This window comes from Myzus persicae, unplaced genomic scaffold (genome assembly GCF_001856785.1).
Source record: "Myzus persicae strain clone G006 unplaced genomic scaffold, MPER_G0061.0, whole genome shotgun sequence".
In the NCBI taxonomy this organism is placed as follows: Eukaryota; Metazoa; Arthropoda; class Insecta; order Hemiptera; family Aphididae; genus Myzus; species Myzus persicae.
The window spans coordinates 69953-90674 of record NW_019103859.1 but is presented as its reverse complement, the minus strand read 5'-3'; the positions used below and the strand labels follow the sequence as shown (position 1 = coordinate 90674).

At 32.7% G+C, this 20722-nt stretch overlaps 2 protein-coding genes across 4 annotated transcripts in view; one reads left to right on the top strand and one right to left on the bottom strand.

Moving 5' to 3' along the window:
- LOC111035516 (mucin-5AC-like) overlaps positions 1–14923 on the top strand; it is a 50026-nt gene extending 35103 nt beyond the window's left edge. For both annotated transcript variants that reach the window (XM_022317160.1, XM_022317159.1), the window contains 3 exons: positions 9622–9748; positions 10372–10387; positions 12180–14923. In XM_022317160.1, coding sequence (XP_022172852.1) covers positions 9637–9748; positions 10372–10387; positions 12180–14694 — 2643 coding nt within the window. In that variant the 5' untranslated portion in view covers positions 9622–9636 and the 3' untranslated portion in view covers positions 14695–14923. The remainder of the gene's footprint in view (positions 1–9621; positions 9749–10371; positions 10388–12179) is intronic.
- A 15-nt stretch (positions 14924–14938) lies between these two features.
- LOC111035517 lies at positions 14939–19311 on the bottom strand. 2 transcript variants are annotated; one of them, XM_022317161.1, is made up of 2 exons: positions 19009–19311; positions 14939–16886 (listed from the first exon to the last, which is right to left on the bottom strand). In XM_022317161.1, the coding sequence occupies exon 2, from the start codon at positions 16816–16818 to the stop codon at positions 15370–15372; it is 1449 nt and encodes a 482-aa protein (XP_022172853.1). In that variant the 5' UTR covers positions 16819–16886; positions 19009–19311; the 3' UTR covers positions 14939–15369. The 2 variants fall into 2 exon arrangements, with proteins under 2 accessions (XP_022172853.1, XP_022172854.1); XM_022317162.1 differs by lacking the exon at positions 19009–19311 and adding an exon at positions 17223–17418.
- Between the last annotated feature and the right edge of the window lie 1411 nt (positions 19312–20722).

Here is a 20722-nt window from a genome sequence, read left to right as displayed (position 1 = left end):
CGTCTTTTCCATAGGAAATTCACTACAAATAAAATTAATAGACAAAAAAAAACCTAATAACTAAAACAATAGGATCCAATTAAAACGACAGCACTCGGATGTATCATAATAATGACAATGATATCTTATATAGAGTGTACTGTATACCTGTACCCATATTTATATTTGCAGCATCATCCTCAACAAATTATAATTATTACAACGTTCAACACGATTATTTTTGGAAAATTAACAATTATCAATATCATCAATCGAAAAACATACCTGAATGTCTGATGTATCATAATATGCACAAGTAACGTGTATAAATAAATACTATATTTCATAAAGTACTATATTATATTTTACTTGGAATGCTCTAAAGTATTACCAAACACGAGACATACAACTACACAAGCGTGGAAAACTTACTAATTTTCCCCCCCCCATAATTTTGTTGAAACAAGATAGAAATCTATATAATGCTCGGGTATAAAATGAATACATTTTTTCTTTACATTTTGATTTTTGCTTCGTGTCCAATCAATGAAACGTGACAAGAGTTATTATAATTTTACATGAACAACAGACGTCCGTGTATATCCTTTATTTGACGTAGAAAATATGCTCGTGTGATTTTTTAACACGTACGATATATGGTTGAAAAAACAACAGTGGTTTTTTTTAAACTCGTTCTACTCATAGGATGGCCCCGTTTTCTTTCTGCTCACTACTCATTACAGATTACTCATGGTGCAAAGATGATGCACATTAACTATAGTTGTACATCAAGTCCATGTTAATTCAACTGGTTATATACTTATATTCATTTCAATTAATTGATTGACGGTATAAATGGTATCTAGGTTCACTTTCTAAATTTAACCATAATCTAAAGCATTTTTTTTTATCTAGCTGACGATTCACGTCTCGCTATTGATAGGCCAAATTATCTGATCGCAAATTGCTTATCCAATAAAAGTATGCAAATAGAGCTCCAAACAATTTGATTGATAGCTAAACGAAACTAAATTATCTGCTTTAATAATCATTAAAACATAAAATTATATGTAATTGTAGGTTCTCTTAGGTGTACGATTGTGTTTAAGTTTAAAGCCTGATTTCAATCAGTAGATAGCTGTAGGTTGTGATAAATATTTTATAAAAACTGTAGATTAACTATAATATGCAAAACTATTTTTATCAATATTGATTATTTGCTTTCGCAGTGAAAATGTCTTCTAAAAGAAAGAATCACATGATGTCATTACGAGTATTTTAGATCTTGGTATTATTTTCTTAGATAAAATATTCAAACAAATAATTAAGTAGTTAGTGTACTACCTTAATGTATTGCCCTAAGACATGGATGTAAAGACGAGGCCGGTTTCGTGATAACAGATAACATTGTATTCTTATAGTTGTATTTTATTTTTATATAATATGTTAAGGTTTGACAAGCAAAACGAAATACATGACATTTATCTATTTCAAACACAATGTATTAATATTTATCCTGAGTGATGTTCTAAATATATTTACCACTTAATCATTTAATATTATTTTAAAAACAAATTCGATTAAAATAATTTGTTTTAAAATTTGTATGTTGTTGTTGAGATCGTGTTTTAGAAGATAATAATTTAATAAATTAAAAATATTTACTTAAATTCATTCTACAGATTTTTTGTCTATACAGCATTTTTAAATAACAAGTAATTAAGTAGGTAGAACATTTATTTTAGCAACAAATCTCAAGACTTATCTCACTAAAAAAGCGATCTACTGATGATAATAATATTACTCAATTTCGTTTATGTTGGACTATATTATGTTATTGATGTAATAATATTATTAGGTTTATTTGTTATCATTTCTATAAGGTTTATTTTATATTGATCTACAACGTCTATTATTAAATATGTAAGGTAGCATCGTTTATAATATTCTAACTCATAAAAATAACGAGCGTCGAACATTTCTATGGAGCTGTGCTTCTTAACATCAATCATATTACGTGTGTACAATATGACATAATATAATAATTTCTGTGGCATACAACACTATACAAAGTTTGACAGTAGGCGAAAACAATACGAAAAAAGTACCTTTTGCGCTCGAGTAGCGAACGAAAAAATACCAATAGGTTTGACCGAATAAAACGTATAGCCGTATAGGTTTCCGTTTACGTGTGTTCGGTGTACTATATACTGTATAGTATTTATCTGTATTACGTTATAATATGTATACGGCCAACACAATTCTGTGACGATCGGAGGGCTTAATTATTATTATTTACGTTGGGCGCGGCTTAAGCCCGAATAAGTTACGGTGGCACGAAACGGCGAAAACGGGAGACTGTCGACCGAACAGGTAGGTGTATGCCTCGGGCCGTTCGATATTATTCTTTCCGCTTTCATGCTTGTCAACAATGACCCACACGACCACTGTCTACCACGTTATATTACATAGAATATACATATGTATTATATTTTACAGTTTACTGCTTAAGCCTCTATTATAAATCACCGTTGTAATGATACGATGGATTAATATTCGATAGTTGTAACATACTTTAATATATGATATAGGCATATAGATTAACATAGTTAATAATTAATTATAATTCCATTTACTCAAGTCTGCGAGACTAAATCCTTCCGGGGATATTGTAACCCGATGATCGGGATAAACGCGGTCTAATACGCGATTATTAAACATTATGGTATTAGCTGCTATAGTATAATACAACGTACATTAAGTTGTACAATATATAACATGCACATTGTACGCGTTAACGCGTGAACGCGTCTTCCCCGCGACTCTTTTCGAATAGGTGCAGAGATGTGACATTGATGTATAACTTAGGTATATTATCGTATATGTATACAATAATAGTGCTATACCATCGTAACGTACAACATTATGAACCTATACGTCGACACGCACACGCGCTCTCCTTGGGTCTGGCCCACCAAACACGTTTAACGGTAAACGCATTCCTTTATTACTAGCGAGCGTGCAGAGTGCTCAAGACTATAATATACAGACACTATATTTGACTGTTTATCGGTTTATTATTATTTTTCACGTGTGCGTGTTTTTGTGCTTTGGGGTGGATGATGGGCGCAAATTTCATGTTATTACGTACTCGTTTATATATGTCTTTATATTAATATATTATTTCATTTTTTCCTGGCCAGAGACTTTAACGCGTGCGTGCGAATAGTCTGGTTTGTGACGCGTTACGTATAAGCATTATTCGTACCCGAGATCAACGAAGTGGTTTTGACCCAAGTACCCAACGGTATATTATAATATTCATTCTGTATTCAAGCTTCTAGTCACTTTACAATGGTCAGACCTGCAAATTTAAATTGACTCAAAACTCATTTTTAGAAGTTGTTCTTTTTGCACGAGGGGAACTCATTTTTTACAAGAACTTCCAAAAAATTACTCTTGGCCAGATCCGTGAAATTAGGACTATTTGGTTTTATTCGATTTACATAACTATATGGTTATATTAGTTTTGTTTTGCTTAGTATTTCGTTTTAATTGGACAGCACGGCAATCGTACGTGATGTCCAACGGGCCACGCACGAAAAATAACTGTACATGTTTTACGTAATACATAATACAGTCATCACGGCACAACGACCGAAATACAGGTATTATAATATTACGTGTATGACGTTCCGAACATGGATACATAATATCGTAGATTTGCTGTGTCATTGTGTCAATACCATGTGAGTGTGTGGGTGTGGGTGTGATATGTGTACCTATACGTAGTGCGCAAATAATGCTCGTTATAACCGCAATTGAACCAGACTTTGTATACAAGTACCAATAATAATTAATATACATATGTGATACAAAAACCAGTACACAGTCAACTATGTATATATTTATATCTATAAGCATGAGTGTGCGTATTATGTTGCAGCTGTACAAAATATGCATAATAATATATAATACCTAGCTACCTAATAACTTTATAGTTTATACTTTATACTATATGTTTTTTTCACGGTTCCGAACCTGCTGAACCTGAAGTACAAATAACTTGAATTATATTACGTCATTTAACTAATGAATTGATAAATGAACCTTATTAAACAAATACCAGCCTTGTAATATTTAATTTACCCATTTAGTGTGATAAAATCATATTATTTTTGAAGATTGCTAGAAAATCATATTCGTTTTTATTTTTTAGTTAAAAAAAAAAATATTATATGTGTAATAATATAACATAATTACATAATATTCACAAACTTTAGATATACCTACTGAAAAAAAACTACACTGCATTATAATATATATGTTACATATTAGGTAAATATCTGGTGATTTATTTCAGCTTTCGCCTTTCTCCGCTCATATAAATATTATCCTAAAAAAATATATATAACCAAAAAATAGCGAACGTGAGACTCAGAACGTATTCAGAGATCTTTTCAAAATTAATTATACATATATACAAGTAAACCTAAAGGTCGTAGGTAAACATATGACACTGATTATTAAAATACCCAGGTACTGAGGTATACACACCATTCACACGTAGAGCACAGTGGAAACCTACATAATACTACCTTCATATAGTATAATAACCGAATGGTATATTTGAAGTTAACTCTAGCGAGTCATCATTATTTAGAACTCTAGTCGATATCAAACAATTATTTCCTAAAATATAGTTACATAAATGAATAAATAAAATGTAGACATTTAGGTAATATATAGGTGTACATACAGGTTGAGGTATTAAAATATAGAGTCACGAGTTTTTTAAAAATCCAATTTAATACTTATGACTTATATGAGTTTAAGGTGCAACTATAATAAATTAAACGGCTTAAATATATTAATAGCATATAAACGTGTACAACCAGAAATATATTTATTGTGTTTCACGTGCATAATACAAAGTATACGGTATATAAATAAACATTCATATGGTTTTTATGTACCTATTTAAAATAACTCTGAAAAATGACTAACAGATCGTTTATCAATCATAAACCTATAATGACAAAAAAGTTTAAAATTCCTAACGGTTCTTTTAAGTAGGTACTCAACATATAGCCATACAGATTAAGTATAAAATATCTCGTGCGATTAATAGAACATGAAATACTCAGTGTGTAAAAAACCTTGCTTTATACATTATTTGTATGAATACAAAATTAAGAGAAACAGTACCTTTTAGAAACAACGCAATAACTCGAGTTTAAAAGGTTTTACATATTATTATATTGCAGTGTATTTAATATTAACTATAATACTATATGTAGTATAGGCACTATACAGCTAGCACTATAGTTGTTCAATTTGATAACACGTTTAATTTAAATAATATTATGATGATATTTAGTGTGCTCTTTCGCAAAAACTGTCAATACTCTTTACTTAAGATTTATTTAAATAATGTAGAATGTGTATAATGGTTGAACATTTTTATTTGCATTATTTTATGACACGCATTTACTGTTATAGACGAAACGAAGAGCTCATTGCAACTTTTCAAGAATATTATTCTACTTACTTTACTTCGTAAATATTTAAAATTATCCAAACATTTCATACTCATACTCACACACAAACTGTATATAATAAATAATAACTGTAATAATATATTTACGTTACTTGCTGCGTCGTGTAGGAATAACGCGTAGGTACCCGAGCATGTACAATCCAGTTAAAAGCAAATGGATTCCATTCATATAAATATATAATAATACTATTACTATGCTCTACCCCAAGCTTAACCTTGTAAAGATTCAATACAGGTGTCATCCGGAGTTCTATCGACCGTAGAACAAGTTGTTAAGGCGTAAAATGGAGAAATTGGTGTAATCATCCTGACGAATAAACCTTTTTATTTAAACTAATCCCAAAAATACATGCTATAATAAAAATCATAAATCAGACACACTTGCCCTGGATAAGTTATAATGATAATAATAATACAATTAATAATAGTACCTATGTACTTACAAAATAATTTGATGAAAATGTCCTAATTGCATTACAATAGTAAGTACTAAGTAGTGTCTAAGACTCGCACTATAGGGCCAATAAAAGCAGGTTATTAGTTCAAAATCATCTAATTTTAAGAATAAAAAACTTTTTTCCTCTAAAATGTAAAATAAGTAAATCTCAGATGAGCCAATAAAAAACAATATTACTTATTTATGGATCGATCTTAAAAAAAATAAGACAGATAAATTTAGAATATATGCTTGTTTAGATAGGTAGGTATAGTAGGTCACAATGTAATATTTGGGGTTCATTATTTCAAGAAAATCGTTTCATTTGTGGGTTTCAAACTTCCAATCCGACGATTCACACTTTAAGCTTCTATTAAATGATAAACACAAAACATTACTTACTGTTACGAGGTGATACGTTTGTATATTATTATATTTTATTTTGATTAATCACCCTCTTAATCAAAGCCTTAAAGTTCAATATATGATTGTTTAACTATAACTACATACAATATAATATTATATACTCATTAAAAGTACAAACATTCGTTAAAAATATATTACTATCACTCGTGCGGTTTTTATTCTTCACTAGATGCTTTTTGTAACAAACAGACTTATACAACATGGCTCCCAAATAGAATTTAGGATATTACTGTTCCTACGAGTACTCAGAAACAACGTATACCTAGTTAAAAGCTTGAACCATCTACCCCGGGGAGTCAGCCGTGTAATGTGTACATATTTATGTGAACATTGCGGTTATAATATAGTGTCTAACGGTCCTTCTTATTTCTGTCACGACCGCGCGACAACGACAATAACGAAACAATTTAGATAGGTATTATTGTTATTATTATTTTTATGATTATTATTATGATCATCGTCGAGTGAACGGTAGCTCTCCGTTGTAACTGTTTATTTCTTTTGGCGTCAAACCACGAGAAAACGTCACATTGATGTGCGGTCATGTTGTTGGAGTATGCCTTTGAAACGCTCCAACTCACCAGCACCGCCACCCCTCTCCAGAAAAAAATACACTATTTTATCATATACTAATGGGTTTGGTGTTCAGTCATAGTTTTATTACCATTTACCGACACATTAGATGGTCAACAGGACCTGTAAAATGTACACACACACATACACAAACACTTGATACTATATTTATTGCTGTTGTGGTGGTAAAAAAATTGATCAATTTGTCAATATTCTCTATTCAAATTATATTGTATTATATTATATGCTGCAAAACTTTATTTTAAACATAATGTCTCTGAGTGCCAAATGCGAGTGGCACGCCAATCATTCTGTTCAAATGAATAAGACACACCTATGTTTAACCCATATATATCCACCGTCAAGAGATTGAAACAAAACGATGATGTAATTTACATGTAGCCATATTATAGGTGGGTGTAATAACTTTTGCTTGGCTAAAAACATATAAAGAAAAAAAGCCAAAATGACCCTATAAAGTAATTATCATATGGTGTATATAATAATACATAATAATAATATGAGCTTTAAGCACCTATTTATGGCTATATCGTATTGTATAAGATTACGCAATTAAAAGGGAAACTTTTTAACTATTATAATATAAATTACAAATAGTTACAATATAATAATCAAAATTATTTTATGTATAAGATCATATCCAAATCCTATCACAATATTTTTTTTAAACTTAATTTATATGTTTAGCCTATGGGTCATGACTCAGATAAGTATTAGCTACCAGTAGTACCTACCAATACTGACGGATGTTTAAAACTAAAAATAATATATTTTAAGCTAATGCCTGTGCTAGGGCGTAGGTAGATATTGTGTAAAACAATGGCTTGCATTATTTTATTTTTGTTTACTTAAAAGTTAAAAGTTTAGAAACATTTTTAACTAAGAATTAATATAAGTTTCGATTTAATGGTTTTCAAACGATTGTATTTATGACAGTTTCAAACAAAATTGACGCACTAATATTGAAAACTAAATACTAATACCAACTACAAAAGTAGTTGTAGTTAAAATTAACTATTGCTTCTCTAAAATAATATGTAAGTATAAGTACGATAAGTACAAATACATTTTTTAACAAATCTATATAACTTAAAATAATAAAATAATTTTGTAATTATAGTAAAATACATTTTTTAACGACGTTAGTTTTTGTTATTATAGTAGAAGTGTATCAATAACTATTTTATAAAACCAATCAAAACACAATTCAAAACGAAAAAAAAACAATTTATCAGATAACACATGCTAGTAATATCCGTGAAAAAATAGTAATTTAATATTATTTTATCTGTCCTAATAACCCAATTTTACGGTAAACACATTAGTAAGTCGAGTAAGATAGAATTAGAGTATACCTACCATGTTATGATTAAACTATGCTGTTATATTTATTAACAATAAACGTGATCATCATATATTTTTTTAGATTTGAAATTATATGAAAAATAATGGTTTGAATTCTAAACTAGGTCTAAAATGAATCTAATTATTAATTTAGTAATAGATGTTGTAATTTAGTATATATTATGATAAAAATGATAAAATAGGTACCTACCTAAATTGAGCTGGATTACAGTACCATTGTTAACTTCAATATTTTAATCACGCGAAACTATTAAGAAGTGATTGTTACTCAAAATATAATATAGATATACTTCTTATAACCTAATATCCCTATGGTGTAACTAAAAAAAAAAATTTGAACCTTAAAAACATCAATCAATTTACTCTATTTTTAATATCATTACAATTCTTTCGTCCTACACAACGACCTGTTGACTGTTCTATACTTCTATACCATATTTCTAGATCTGCACTCATTGTGAATACGAGAAACCACTTCGCTGTTATTGTACGTCAATACCTAATTGGACAATTATACTATCTATGTCTATATTATTATTTATTATACGAAATTCTTTTTATTAATTTACTTTTGCTGTTATCGAACTCTATTAGATACTTCATATTATAATCATATTGTTCTTGGGCACCAGCTTATATGGTTGTGATATATATGTATTATAACATTTTTGCTTTTTGTCCATCATATTTATTATTGAAATCTATCACTTATAAATATAAATAAATTGAGTTATACAGTAAGCTCTACATTTTATTCACAAAATGTTTATTTTATTTGAAATCGTGATATCGTTTACAATATACAAAGAGCGCGGTGTGGATAAAATATAATATAGACATTATAATAAATATTATTAGTACCTAATACCTATATTAGGGTTGTAAATAATGATACATTCATATTTAACTATATTAAATTAATATCCACGAATATAAAGTTTATTTAAAATATAATTTTTTTACAATAATTGAATTTTTTTTTTGGAATAAAAAATCAAACAAAAAAAAATGATATAAAATATTAAGATAAAGTAACTGTTATTCATTGGTGATAAGAATCTTGGGATTAAAAGTCACCCCCACTGATGACAATCCTAATAAATCATTATTAATAATAATATTTATAACCAAAGTTAAATATTATACTTAGTATAATATATGTTTCTATATGAATTTATACACAAATTAGGCGAATAGAAATGTAAAAAAAACGTTTATGGTACAATTGTGTACAAAATTCACTAACTTTTTTTTTTTTCAGATCGGTGGTATTAAAATGAGAAGAATCAACCGTCGGTTGGTTTTGTTATCGATCGTACTCGTGTGTGACGTAGTTAGTGTTTTCGGGAGACCTCAAGAGCCAAACTCAGTTAGCAGCACGTTAAAAGGTAAAATTAAAAAAATATATATATTTTATATACATTACATGTGGACAACAAATGTTCTTGGAGTTTAATATCAATAACGAGTAATCAATCAATAATCAAAATGTATAGAAAATAAGATAAGATTTCAATAAAAAAAAATTTAATATGCTTGAGTAGTGATTAAATTCTGTGGTATTTTTTGATAGTATACAATTTAATAATATACGCTGTTTAAAAAAATAAATATTGTTATTAAAAATTGCCCAAAATTAATTAATCGAAATTATTATGTTGATAAAATATATGATTCAGGTTAGTGCCTGAAAATGTAATGGCATGACATTCATACATGCTGTATATTTGCCTATTCATAACGCCGTCACACTTGATAAAATAATTTAAGGCTAAACATTTATAAGTACTACATAATATGTACCTACTTATTTTCAAATTCAGTGCCATAGTTTTATGAAATCTTATGTTATTATTAGTACTAATAAATTAGTATGATTAAAAAACGTTTATCACTTAAATATTCAATTTTGATTTAATGATGTTATTTTCCGCTGACATTTTGTTCCACAATTTACAAGACCAAACATTAATTTCAATTTTTAATACTGTTTTATTTTTATATGTTACAGATGATCTTGTTAACAGGTATACAGCTTTTACTACGGCCACTCCGAGATCTTTGGAATTTGTGGAAAGCTACTTGAGCACGTCTAAAAACCAATACGCATCGAATGTCATAAACAAAAAAGAAGACACCCGTTACGCTGAACCCGATCCTTCACTAAGACCCTTTTTCCAATTCCTTTTAAATTCAACTAAAAGAAAAAAACGAAATTTAACTAAATCATCAGATAGTCGGCTAGTAGAAAACTTTATCAATTACTCTATTAATAATCTCCGAAACCCAGTCCGTGTCGATTCATTAGATTCAATTATTCTCATGCATAATATTGGGGATCACTCGTCATATAAACATGAACCTGAAACTCAATATTTGCCTGTACCAATTTATTCAAAAATTCCAAAACCAAAACCTATAAAGTATGATTTATCTTCTTCTGACTCTATATCTGGATCTATATATCAAACTTCTACCCAAGACCCATATAAAAATTGGCAAGAAACGCCCTTGATTTTTCCAAATAGCAATAAAAAACCACTCACTGCTCGTCCACCTTATATCTCATCCAACTATTATCAACCTAATTACAATTTCCCAGTTATTAATAACGACCAATCTCCAACATTTATAACTCCTATTGAACTACAAGCCCCTACATTTATAACGCCAATTGAATACCAAGGTCCAACTTTTGTAACACCTATATCCGTCACTCAAGCACCATTAACGGATGGGAACCCTCCACCAACAATAGTTATATTAGAAGATATAGATACGGCAGTAGAACCTCCGTTAAGTGATCCTATAGTGGAACAAGATCCGGTGGGTGCGGGAGGTTCTGGTGCGGGTAGTGCGGCAGCGGTTGGTGGTGCAGCTGGAATCATAGGCGCTGCAATAGGCGCAGGAGCCGGGGCAGCTGGAATTGCGGGAATTGCTGGAGGGGCAGCAGCTGTTGCAGTGGCTGGTGGAACTGCGGGAAATGGCGATGGAGGGGGTGGAGGAGGGGGTGGAGGAGGGGGTGGTGTGGGAACTCTAACACCAGCGGACGTAGCGCAGTGCCGGTCGGGTGGCAGTGCTTCAAAAGTGTGTTCTGAGTTAATAACGACTTCAACTTCTACTTCAACTAGTTCTGGTTTTATACAATTTTTAGACGACTTAATATACTTGTTCACTTCTCTAAATTTTATTGGACCATTGATGATAACTTTTTGGTCGATTATTTTTCCACCTATGTCTATTATTTTGACCAGTGGTCTAGGTGTTATATCATTTTTGTTCCCTTGGATAATGCCAAGAATATGGTTTGGTCGTCAACTCATGCATGAGTTTAATATCAACCAATTTGACCAACGTTTTGACAATACAAATAACTATCATCAGCCATATTATTACTAATATTTTTATCACTGTGTAAAGTATTTGATTATTTAGTTTCTTTTAAATTATTTTAGTATTGTTCATTACACCTATTTCCTTTTCCTCGGTCGTGAGTTCGGCGATCACGGGTGTACATCTTAATTAACTGTATTTACGTTGCTTTTATAAATTACATTATTTTAATTTATTATTAAAAGTTAGTTTTAATTTCCAGGCTGTGACGTCGTTATTATAATGTTTTTGTACAAATTAATATGATAAAATTATACGTTTTAGGATAATTTATAATAATTTATGCGTATAATATATTGTTATACGTAATAACTAGATCAATAAAATAGAATCATCATATTGCAATCTGGTTTTTTTTCATTGAAATCCTAACCAATTAACCATATTATATTTAAATAACCTGAATAATTTAATTAATTTTTATAGGAAAGATGAAGTGGCAACACCGATCGTCGTGTTTGCAGAGACAGCCATCAATGCAGGGGATGCCCGGGCCCATACTACTAAGCCTCCGCTGATGGATGATTCTGTGAAGTCAGTTAGTGATCAACTTCTTCAAACATCTACATCTAGCAATATGGTTGTATCTTCAGAAATTAGAACAGTTCAAAAAAATGAATCACCTGTAAAAGGAGAAGCAGTGCCTGTGCTAACTGATGAAGATGTACACGCCGTAGGCCCATACAGTTACAAAATATCATCAGATGGACCCACAAGACCAACAGGAGATTTGTCAACTTGGATTCTATTGGGTGGTGAATCCTCACCAGCACCATTAAATATGGCTACAATTAAAAAAGTACCGAAACCAGCTGATGCAACTACTTCTTCACTTTTACAGTCGTATGAAACAAGCACTACAAGAAAAAGGAAACCTACAACTGAAAAAATGACTACAGTTCATTCACCAGTCACCGAATCCCCGATCAAGTTACAAGATTCCAAATTTAAAAATAAGACTCCAGTCATTGTTGGAAAAATACCTACTACAACTACAGTGAAAGAGAAAGTTGAAGAAGTGACCACTCCTCTTTCTGAATTACCTACTCTGGATAATAATACTAGATTTGGAACTCCTGTTGTCACATTTCCTCATGTACCACCTAGACAGAGACCATCTGCAAATAATACTAAGAAAACAGAAAAACCTCTGACAACAAAAATAACATCTACTGCCGTCGTTATTTCTAAACCTTTAAATAACACAATGGCATTGTCTTCTACTACTGTACCCACGGTTACTATTACTACATCATCTTCTTCCACAACAGTATCAAACCTTAATGTAACTGAAATTGCAGATAATGTCACAGAATCAAGTAATTCTACTACACAAAATACTTCATTAAAAAAGAAGAAAAAGAAGAAGAACAAGAATAAGCGTAAGCCTGTTAAAGTTTCAAATGACGACGCTCAAAGTAAAATTGATGAACAGAGTACTAAAATAACTCCAGGTCGACCATTATCAACTCGAATTTACAACTATTTAGCTCGTGAAGTTATGCCCAATGTCGGAGTTGGTTTAGTTGGCTTGATGTTAACTGCTGGTTTAGCAGGGTTACTACTATATTCACCATTAGGAGGAGCTGCTATACCTTTAGTACCATTAAGACGTACTGATTCTCACGTACATGGCCATAGTCATGGACATGGTCCTGGTTATGTTCCTCCTGAAACTGACAACTCTCAGCCTGAAGAACAAGTGTTCGGACAGGTGCTGTCTGGAATGTCTTATGGTCATAATCCGTATGGTAGAGAACGTCCTGATGCAGTTCCTAAGTACAAGTCATCTTATCAACCATCTGAATACCCTGCCGTTCATGATGTACCAAAATACACCACCCATGACACTAATAAATATTCTGCTCATGATGTAACTAAATATGTTGCAGCAGCAGATACAACTAAATATTCTACACATGACGGAACCAAATACGCGGTTGTTGAAAGTACAAAATATTCAGCCCCCGACACTAGTAAATATTCAGCTCCAGATACATCAAAGTATTCGACAATTGATGTAAGTGCTACTCAAGATAAGGTACCATATACTCCTTTAGATGCATCCGAAGGACCAGCATTTGAACACACACAAGACAGCCAAGATGATACTTACCAAAATCACCATTATGATGAACTTAAATTTGATTCGTCCAACGCTTACGAACAACCTAAATATCAGAGTACTTCACAGGTTAAAGGAGTGTATAAAGAAGATCAATCTTCTTTTGAAGCACCAAAGTATCCAGGATATGTTCAAGATGTACCTAAAGAAGAAGCAGTAGCCGTAAATTACAATTTTGATAATCACCGAACAGATGAAAAAGAAAGCTCTACCACTTCATCGTCAGATCCGACATTTTCTGCACTACAAGGTATTCCAAAATTTTATGAACAAAGTGTGAACCCTGAACAAATATCCGTTAATGTACACCAAACAATGAAGATGGAACACGGACCTCGAAGTTTAAGAATAAGGCGTCAAGTAGACGAACATAATGAAATTGATGCCCAATTACCAGATGAAACTACAGTAAAGCCTACCGAAAAATCTGTCGATAAGAGTACTGAAAATCATACAATTGGTGATATTGCTTCTTCTACAACCACATCTACGTCACCTGTCTCAACTAAAATACCCGACTCTTCAGAATCACCTACTGTGAATAACAACCAATTTTCATTAATAGATCTTTTAAGAAGAGTAGCTGAAGTCAAATTGAAAATGGGAATTGAAATCCTAAAAAACACAGCAGCTAGTTTCACACAATATGTAAATGCTATCCAGAGAAAAATGACACACATGGTTAGGAGCCTACAAAAGTCCAATGACAGACAACAGCCAGATAACAAACAGGAACAAAATGTCAAATCAGATTCAAATGTATCAGATGAGAAACGACAACGAAGATCAATTAGACATAGGATTTATTCAAATTAGTTACTTTTAAGTCGAGTTAAAATAAGTTTGGTGATATGATGGGAATGTACAATGAACTGGGGAATTTCTCTGATAATATTTTCAAGACTAAAAACTTAAACTAAAAAATATCCATACAATATTCTATGGATTTTTTTTTATGATCAAGTTTTGGGATCTACAAACATATTGTAAATTGAATTGATTTGTAATATGTTTTTGAGAGAAAATAAAATAATATGTATTTGTATTCAATGTTTAAATACATATTGTAAGCTTAAGTGATTGGTACATTGCTACTATTGTATAGCACATAATATGTACCTATCTGTAAATATTAATTTAAATTTTATATTTTTTTATACGTAACAATATACAGTGTTTTATTTATCGAATAAATACAATGTGTGTTTATTTTTATTTCACTTTTACCCAAAATATTTACTTAATATAAAATAAAATGTGATACTGCGTATCAAATTACAATATACAGTATACAAGCACTTAATAAATTAATTAAATACAACTGGATTAATACTATTACATTAAATAAATAAATAATTAGTTATCGTGTAGTTACATAACAGTGCTCAAAAGGTATTAAAGGTATTGGCAACGACATCAAATAAACATTGAGCGGAACGCAAAAAGGTGACGATTAAAGAAAAGAAATTACAGGTAATTTAGAGTCAATAATTATCTAGGATATACGTGATGATGCAGTACTACTTCTGGTCTAGTCGTAAGATCCCTGCGTTTTCTGTTAACCATCATTGGGAGGAACATCGCCATGGTAGCAGCTGGTAGCATTCCAGCGCCTACTGCGGCCAGCATAGCTCTTCGCTCGTCGTTGGACTTTGCCGACCTGTCGGAAAACACTTGCACATCATTTTCGCTTTCTTTAAGTGCTCTAGCGGCAAACTCCCTTTGTTCTTGATCCACAGATTTCCTTGAAATGTCCACTTCGATCATGCCATTGTGTGATGTAGTAGTATTTTGTGAATCTTTATCAGGTGGCAAAACCATTAACCGTACAGTTCTCTTGGACGATATTGGCCGGCTTACCGTCTCTGCTGATCGACCAGTCATTTCATCTGATCTACTTACAGTTTCAACCGGTCTGTTGACCGTTTCTATGGATATTGATCTTCCTTGTAGGCTCCGGTTAGGTCGATGTGGGATAGAATAACCTTTAGTGCTAGATAAAAGCACCCATTGTCCATCCCCTTCGGCTTCCGTGGGTCTCGGGCCACCATAAGATGTCTGTCCATAGTCACCGTTCCATGGTTTGTGGTAAGCGTCGGCAGGAAATTGCCCAGGTTTTCCGTCAGTAATTATATCTTGCTCTGCGTTGTTCCATCCATAAAAGCTCTGAGAGTTATGAGGTGCCGACGGTTTTTGATAATTAGACGCTTGTGATGGCTTGGACGAATAGTCATAAGTGGGTCGAATCCAAGGGCGCTCAGTGGTCCAATCAGATTGCTGCTGTTGAGGCTGATGATAATTATTATTACTGGGTCGTTGTATAGGTCTGTTACTGGCCCATGGAGAATAGCTGGCTTGTGTGTGCTCTTGGGGTGGTGGCGGCCATGTTGGTCGATTGTTTGGTTCCCATTTCTGGATGTGTGACGATGACCAAGCCATTGGTTCCAATGTGACCCATCCGCGTCGATCGTCATAAGGGTTTTTTGGACTCTGTTGTGGATCCACCGAATTCCACGATGCCTTGGATTTATCTTGATTGCCACTATCTTCGTACGTTAATATTTTGTCAGACGATTCAGATTCACTGTCCGCTTCGCCGTAACGTTTGAGTATTCGATTTAGTTCATCCTGGGTATACGGTTTGAAGGTGGCGTCAGATCCTCCCAGCTCAATCCCCGCGCACTCGTTGTTATCAGTACACTCTATTGAATATTTCATCTTGGCAGGATCTGATGCTCCGATAAGTGAAGCTCCGGTTATCGTGTCACGTCTCCATTTTATCGTTCCCGCGTTTGCGTCATCTCTAACGGTGAATGGCTTGGATGTGATTATATAATTAGTTTGTGTGTTTGGCGCTGAGTTATAGGACCGTGATTCTGTATTGGCTGACACTAAGATTACCGGCAATACGGCAACAACCCAAATGTACATTGTAAACATTTTTTTATTACACCGGTATGTAATGAAAGATTGTTGACATCCTTTGAAAAGAATCCTTCAGCTATGTACTGCAAAAATAAATAAATAAATGCATTACAATTAAATTAAATGACTAAATTATATTATGGAAATAAAAATTATAAGTATAATTATTGAGAGTAACTTTGTTTACGTCGAATGATGGCCGTCAAAATATTTTAAGTGCACCTATACTAGTAACTTACTAGAAGGTATGTGTAAAAAAAAACATTTCTACTTTCCATCTCATCATTCACAATTACGATGCTAATGACTGGGTATCGCTAAATTACTTTTTAATCATTTCACTTTCATAAAGTCGTTTTATTTTATAATAATCTGTGACTAATTTATCAAAATTTCGTTAATACTTCATAATTTATTACCTTTATGTACTCCCGCGATTGTATAGCTTGTGCACAGTTTTGTAATGCACTATTGTAAGGTCATAGGATTATTTTTAAAAAAAAATGTTATTTATACGTTGTTATGATTTTTGATGTATATAATATAAAATACGAAAATGTGTTATTCGTAAACACTCCGGTACTGTTCGCGACCCACGTGTCACTGTGCAAGACAACATTCGGATGGTTCGAGAAAGGATACGGTGCAATGAAAATTCGTTGGTGGGTTCACGCGGTTATTGAAGCGCGGAAACGGTGAAAGTACTTTCTATTTCTGTAACTGTAACATATTATTCCCAGTAAAAAAAAAGAAAAAGAATTCTCGATCTCGTTGACTCTGGAAATTTTCAGGTTACGCCAATTAGAGGGGTTCGTTTTTGTGTTTGATTTAATTTGTTTTGAGCACATACGTCTCCGATAGTAGATTTAACATCTGACAATACAGTAGAAAATCAAACGTGAGTGTTGACTGTCACGTATCCACATAGAATCTTCATGACAATAGGCTTTGATATTTCACAAATGAATATTCTACCTTACTAGATTTTGATATTAATTGTATTGTACAAACAAAAATCCTATTCAAACCGTTAAATGTTTGTCTAATAGTCTAGGTTTACAATTATTCAAAATATGCAACAGTATGTATAAAATGTGACACTATGAATTATTTGTACATAATATACTTAGATAGGTACATTCGTCAATTATTTGTAACTAAAACCTATTTTATATTTAACTTTCTTTTTGTCATCCTAAGAAACCAAAATAAGTGGAAGAACAAAATATTATTTTATTTTATTTTTCTATTTTCGTACATTTATTTTTTAGTTCATCATTGTTTTTTTAATTTAATTATAAAAACACAATAAAAAAATATCACGAGTTGATTACCTAACCTAAAACAATGCGTAACGAAAGAATTTATCTTGTAAACGGCATTCACCAATGAACTTGAACTTCATAATAATTTCGTAGAAATTATCAAATTAAATGATCGTTCATAGATATAATATTATAGTTGGAGATCTAAAAAAATCGATATCCATTATGGACCATGATATATAATATATTGTAAATTATATACTACACGAGTCATGTATTAAGTATATTAAAGACTTGATTATGTTACAAATAATTTTCAAAAAATAAGAATTTATTTAACTGTTAGTGCAAAATACAATATCTCGTCTTAGTTATTATATTTTATATTTCCAACCAAAGAAAAATACTTACATTAATATCTATTTGGTATGATTAAAAAGTCATATTTTTTGCCAAGTCTCAACCTGTCATACAGTTTTACGAAAAGTGTAACAATTAATGCCGCTGGTGGTTTATATGCTAATTTAATCTTTGTAGAACATTTTTTGTTTGCCACCAAGACGAGAACGTAGTATAAGTCTTCCACCCCATTTAATTAGTTACAAAAAAAAAACTAACCTATCGTAAAGAAATAAATTCACACATAAATATGTGACTATGAGACAAGAAAAATTGACAAAACGTTATTCATAAGTTTAAGTGTTTTTGAAAATATATAATAAGTACTTATGTAATTATTTTTGTACGGCCATTTCGGTTTATTCGAGGAAAATCACGTGTTACCATGTTACACATAGTTGAGTATAACCGAGTAAGACACGGACGTTTTCCCTTCAATAGCCTAACCTAACCTAACCTTGTTGAGGTAGAACAAACTCGGTGGTAAAAAAAATTTATAAAGTCCCAGCGGACTGTTAATATTATGCAGGTGAATGTTTACCTTCTCGGCAGTGGTCGGGAACAAAAACGGCAGTCAAATCGATGGGACCGGAAGCGACGGAAGTCCGTTTCGGCACGTCAGGCCCCGACGGTGAGATGACTTGCAATGACACTGGTGCGGACACACGAGCAGACGATAATATATTATTATTATCATACACACTAACATGAAACGACTTGCGGAGTCGGCGCGCGCACGTTTGTGTGTTGTTTGTTTGTTTGTGTGTATTTGTCGGCGTAGTGCCACGGCGGCGGATCGCTTAGTAGCCGTTTAATAACGCACGTCCGATGTTTTATTAGTCACTGAACGGGCGTCGGGATCGCGACTCGCGGGAGAGAACCGCCCGGGCGGCGCCGACCGGAGACGGCGGGCCCCCTCGGCCGCCGGCGGTGGAAAACCATTGCGTGGACCGTGACCCCCACCCCTCGCACTGCCGAACGAGAGGACCACCGGACCAGAACCGCAGGAAAGTTTCCCGAAGCCATCACCTCTTAGGATTTCTTCTCTTTCTTCCGTTGTTTATCTCGGCTCGCGTTCTCTCCGTAGTACCAGCACACACACGACCGTTTGTGTTATTATTATTATTATCATTTTTTTTTTTTAATGCAAAAACCGATTTTCTTCTTTTGACAGTTTTCACTCGTTTGGATCATTTGTGCGGCGATGATGACGATTGTTTGTGTATGTGTACACTCTCTCACTCGCTCACTCGTTCACTCTCTCTCTCTCTCTCTCTCTCTCTCTCTCTCTCTCTCTCTCTCTCTCTAACTTTCCGTCTCAGTCGCGGCGGCGGCGGTGGTCTCCGGCCGGGCCGCTTTCTACAGTCTCTGCACGACGTCTTTATTATAATACACACTCATAATATTATATTGTGCATTGTCGCCCTGCGCGTCCTGTCGTGTTCGGTCTTCCGCGTCCGCAGACACACTCGCACTTTTTTCCGCCTACCCGCGCCCCATCATCTGTTTTTGCAGGTCTTACCGTTTATTTTATTCCCTCATTAGTCATTACCCCCGTTAAGTCTTACACGTATGCGGCAGACGAGCCACCATAGAGCAGCATTTCTCTGGTGCAGTTAACGAATTGCGTCCCGATAACATTTACCAACGTTGCACTCATAATAACCAATTACGTCTGTAAATGTTTAAGTGACTATATAATTATCTATATATTTAGTAGATAACACGTTTATTGCGATAGTCATTTACCTGCCAATAATATACAATATTTTATATCATATTGTTGAAGGTAGGTTAAAAATATTGTTTTCCGTCATTTCATTTTATACTCGGATATTCTATGCAAAAATATTGGTCCAAATAAATTTAACATTGAGAATTGAGATTTCGCATTTTCTGACATTTCAAGTCTTATCTTAACTATTTGACTAGGTACTACTATTTTAGTACTTTGTGGTAATTATGTACGAATTTCAGTATTTCAATATAGATAATATATATATAGATTGATATTACGGTGAACAGAGTAAAACATCCCGTCCAATTTCTATTGGAAACCTTCACTACTTAAGTATGGTAACAAAATTCAATCATAATAATTACAATCCGGACCAAATCATATAGTCATTAGTATCCTGGAACGCAACTATTACTGATTCAGTAACATTCAGAATTCAGGGGCGTAATTTTAATGAAAAATCTGTGCTGAACCCTCTATTTTTTCGTTAAGTTTTATGGTTCACACAATGAGCAAT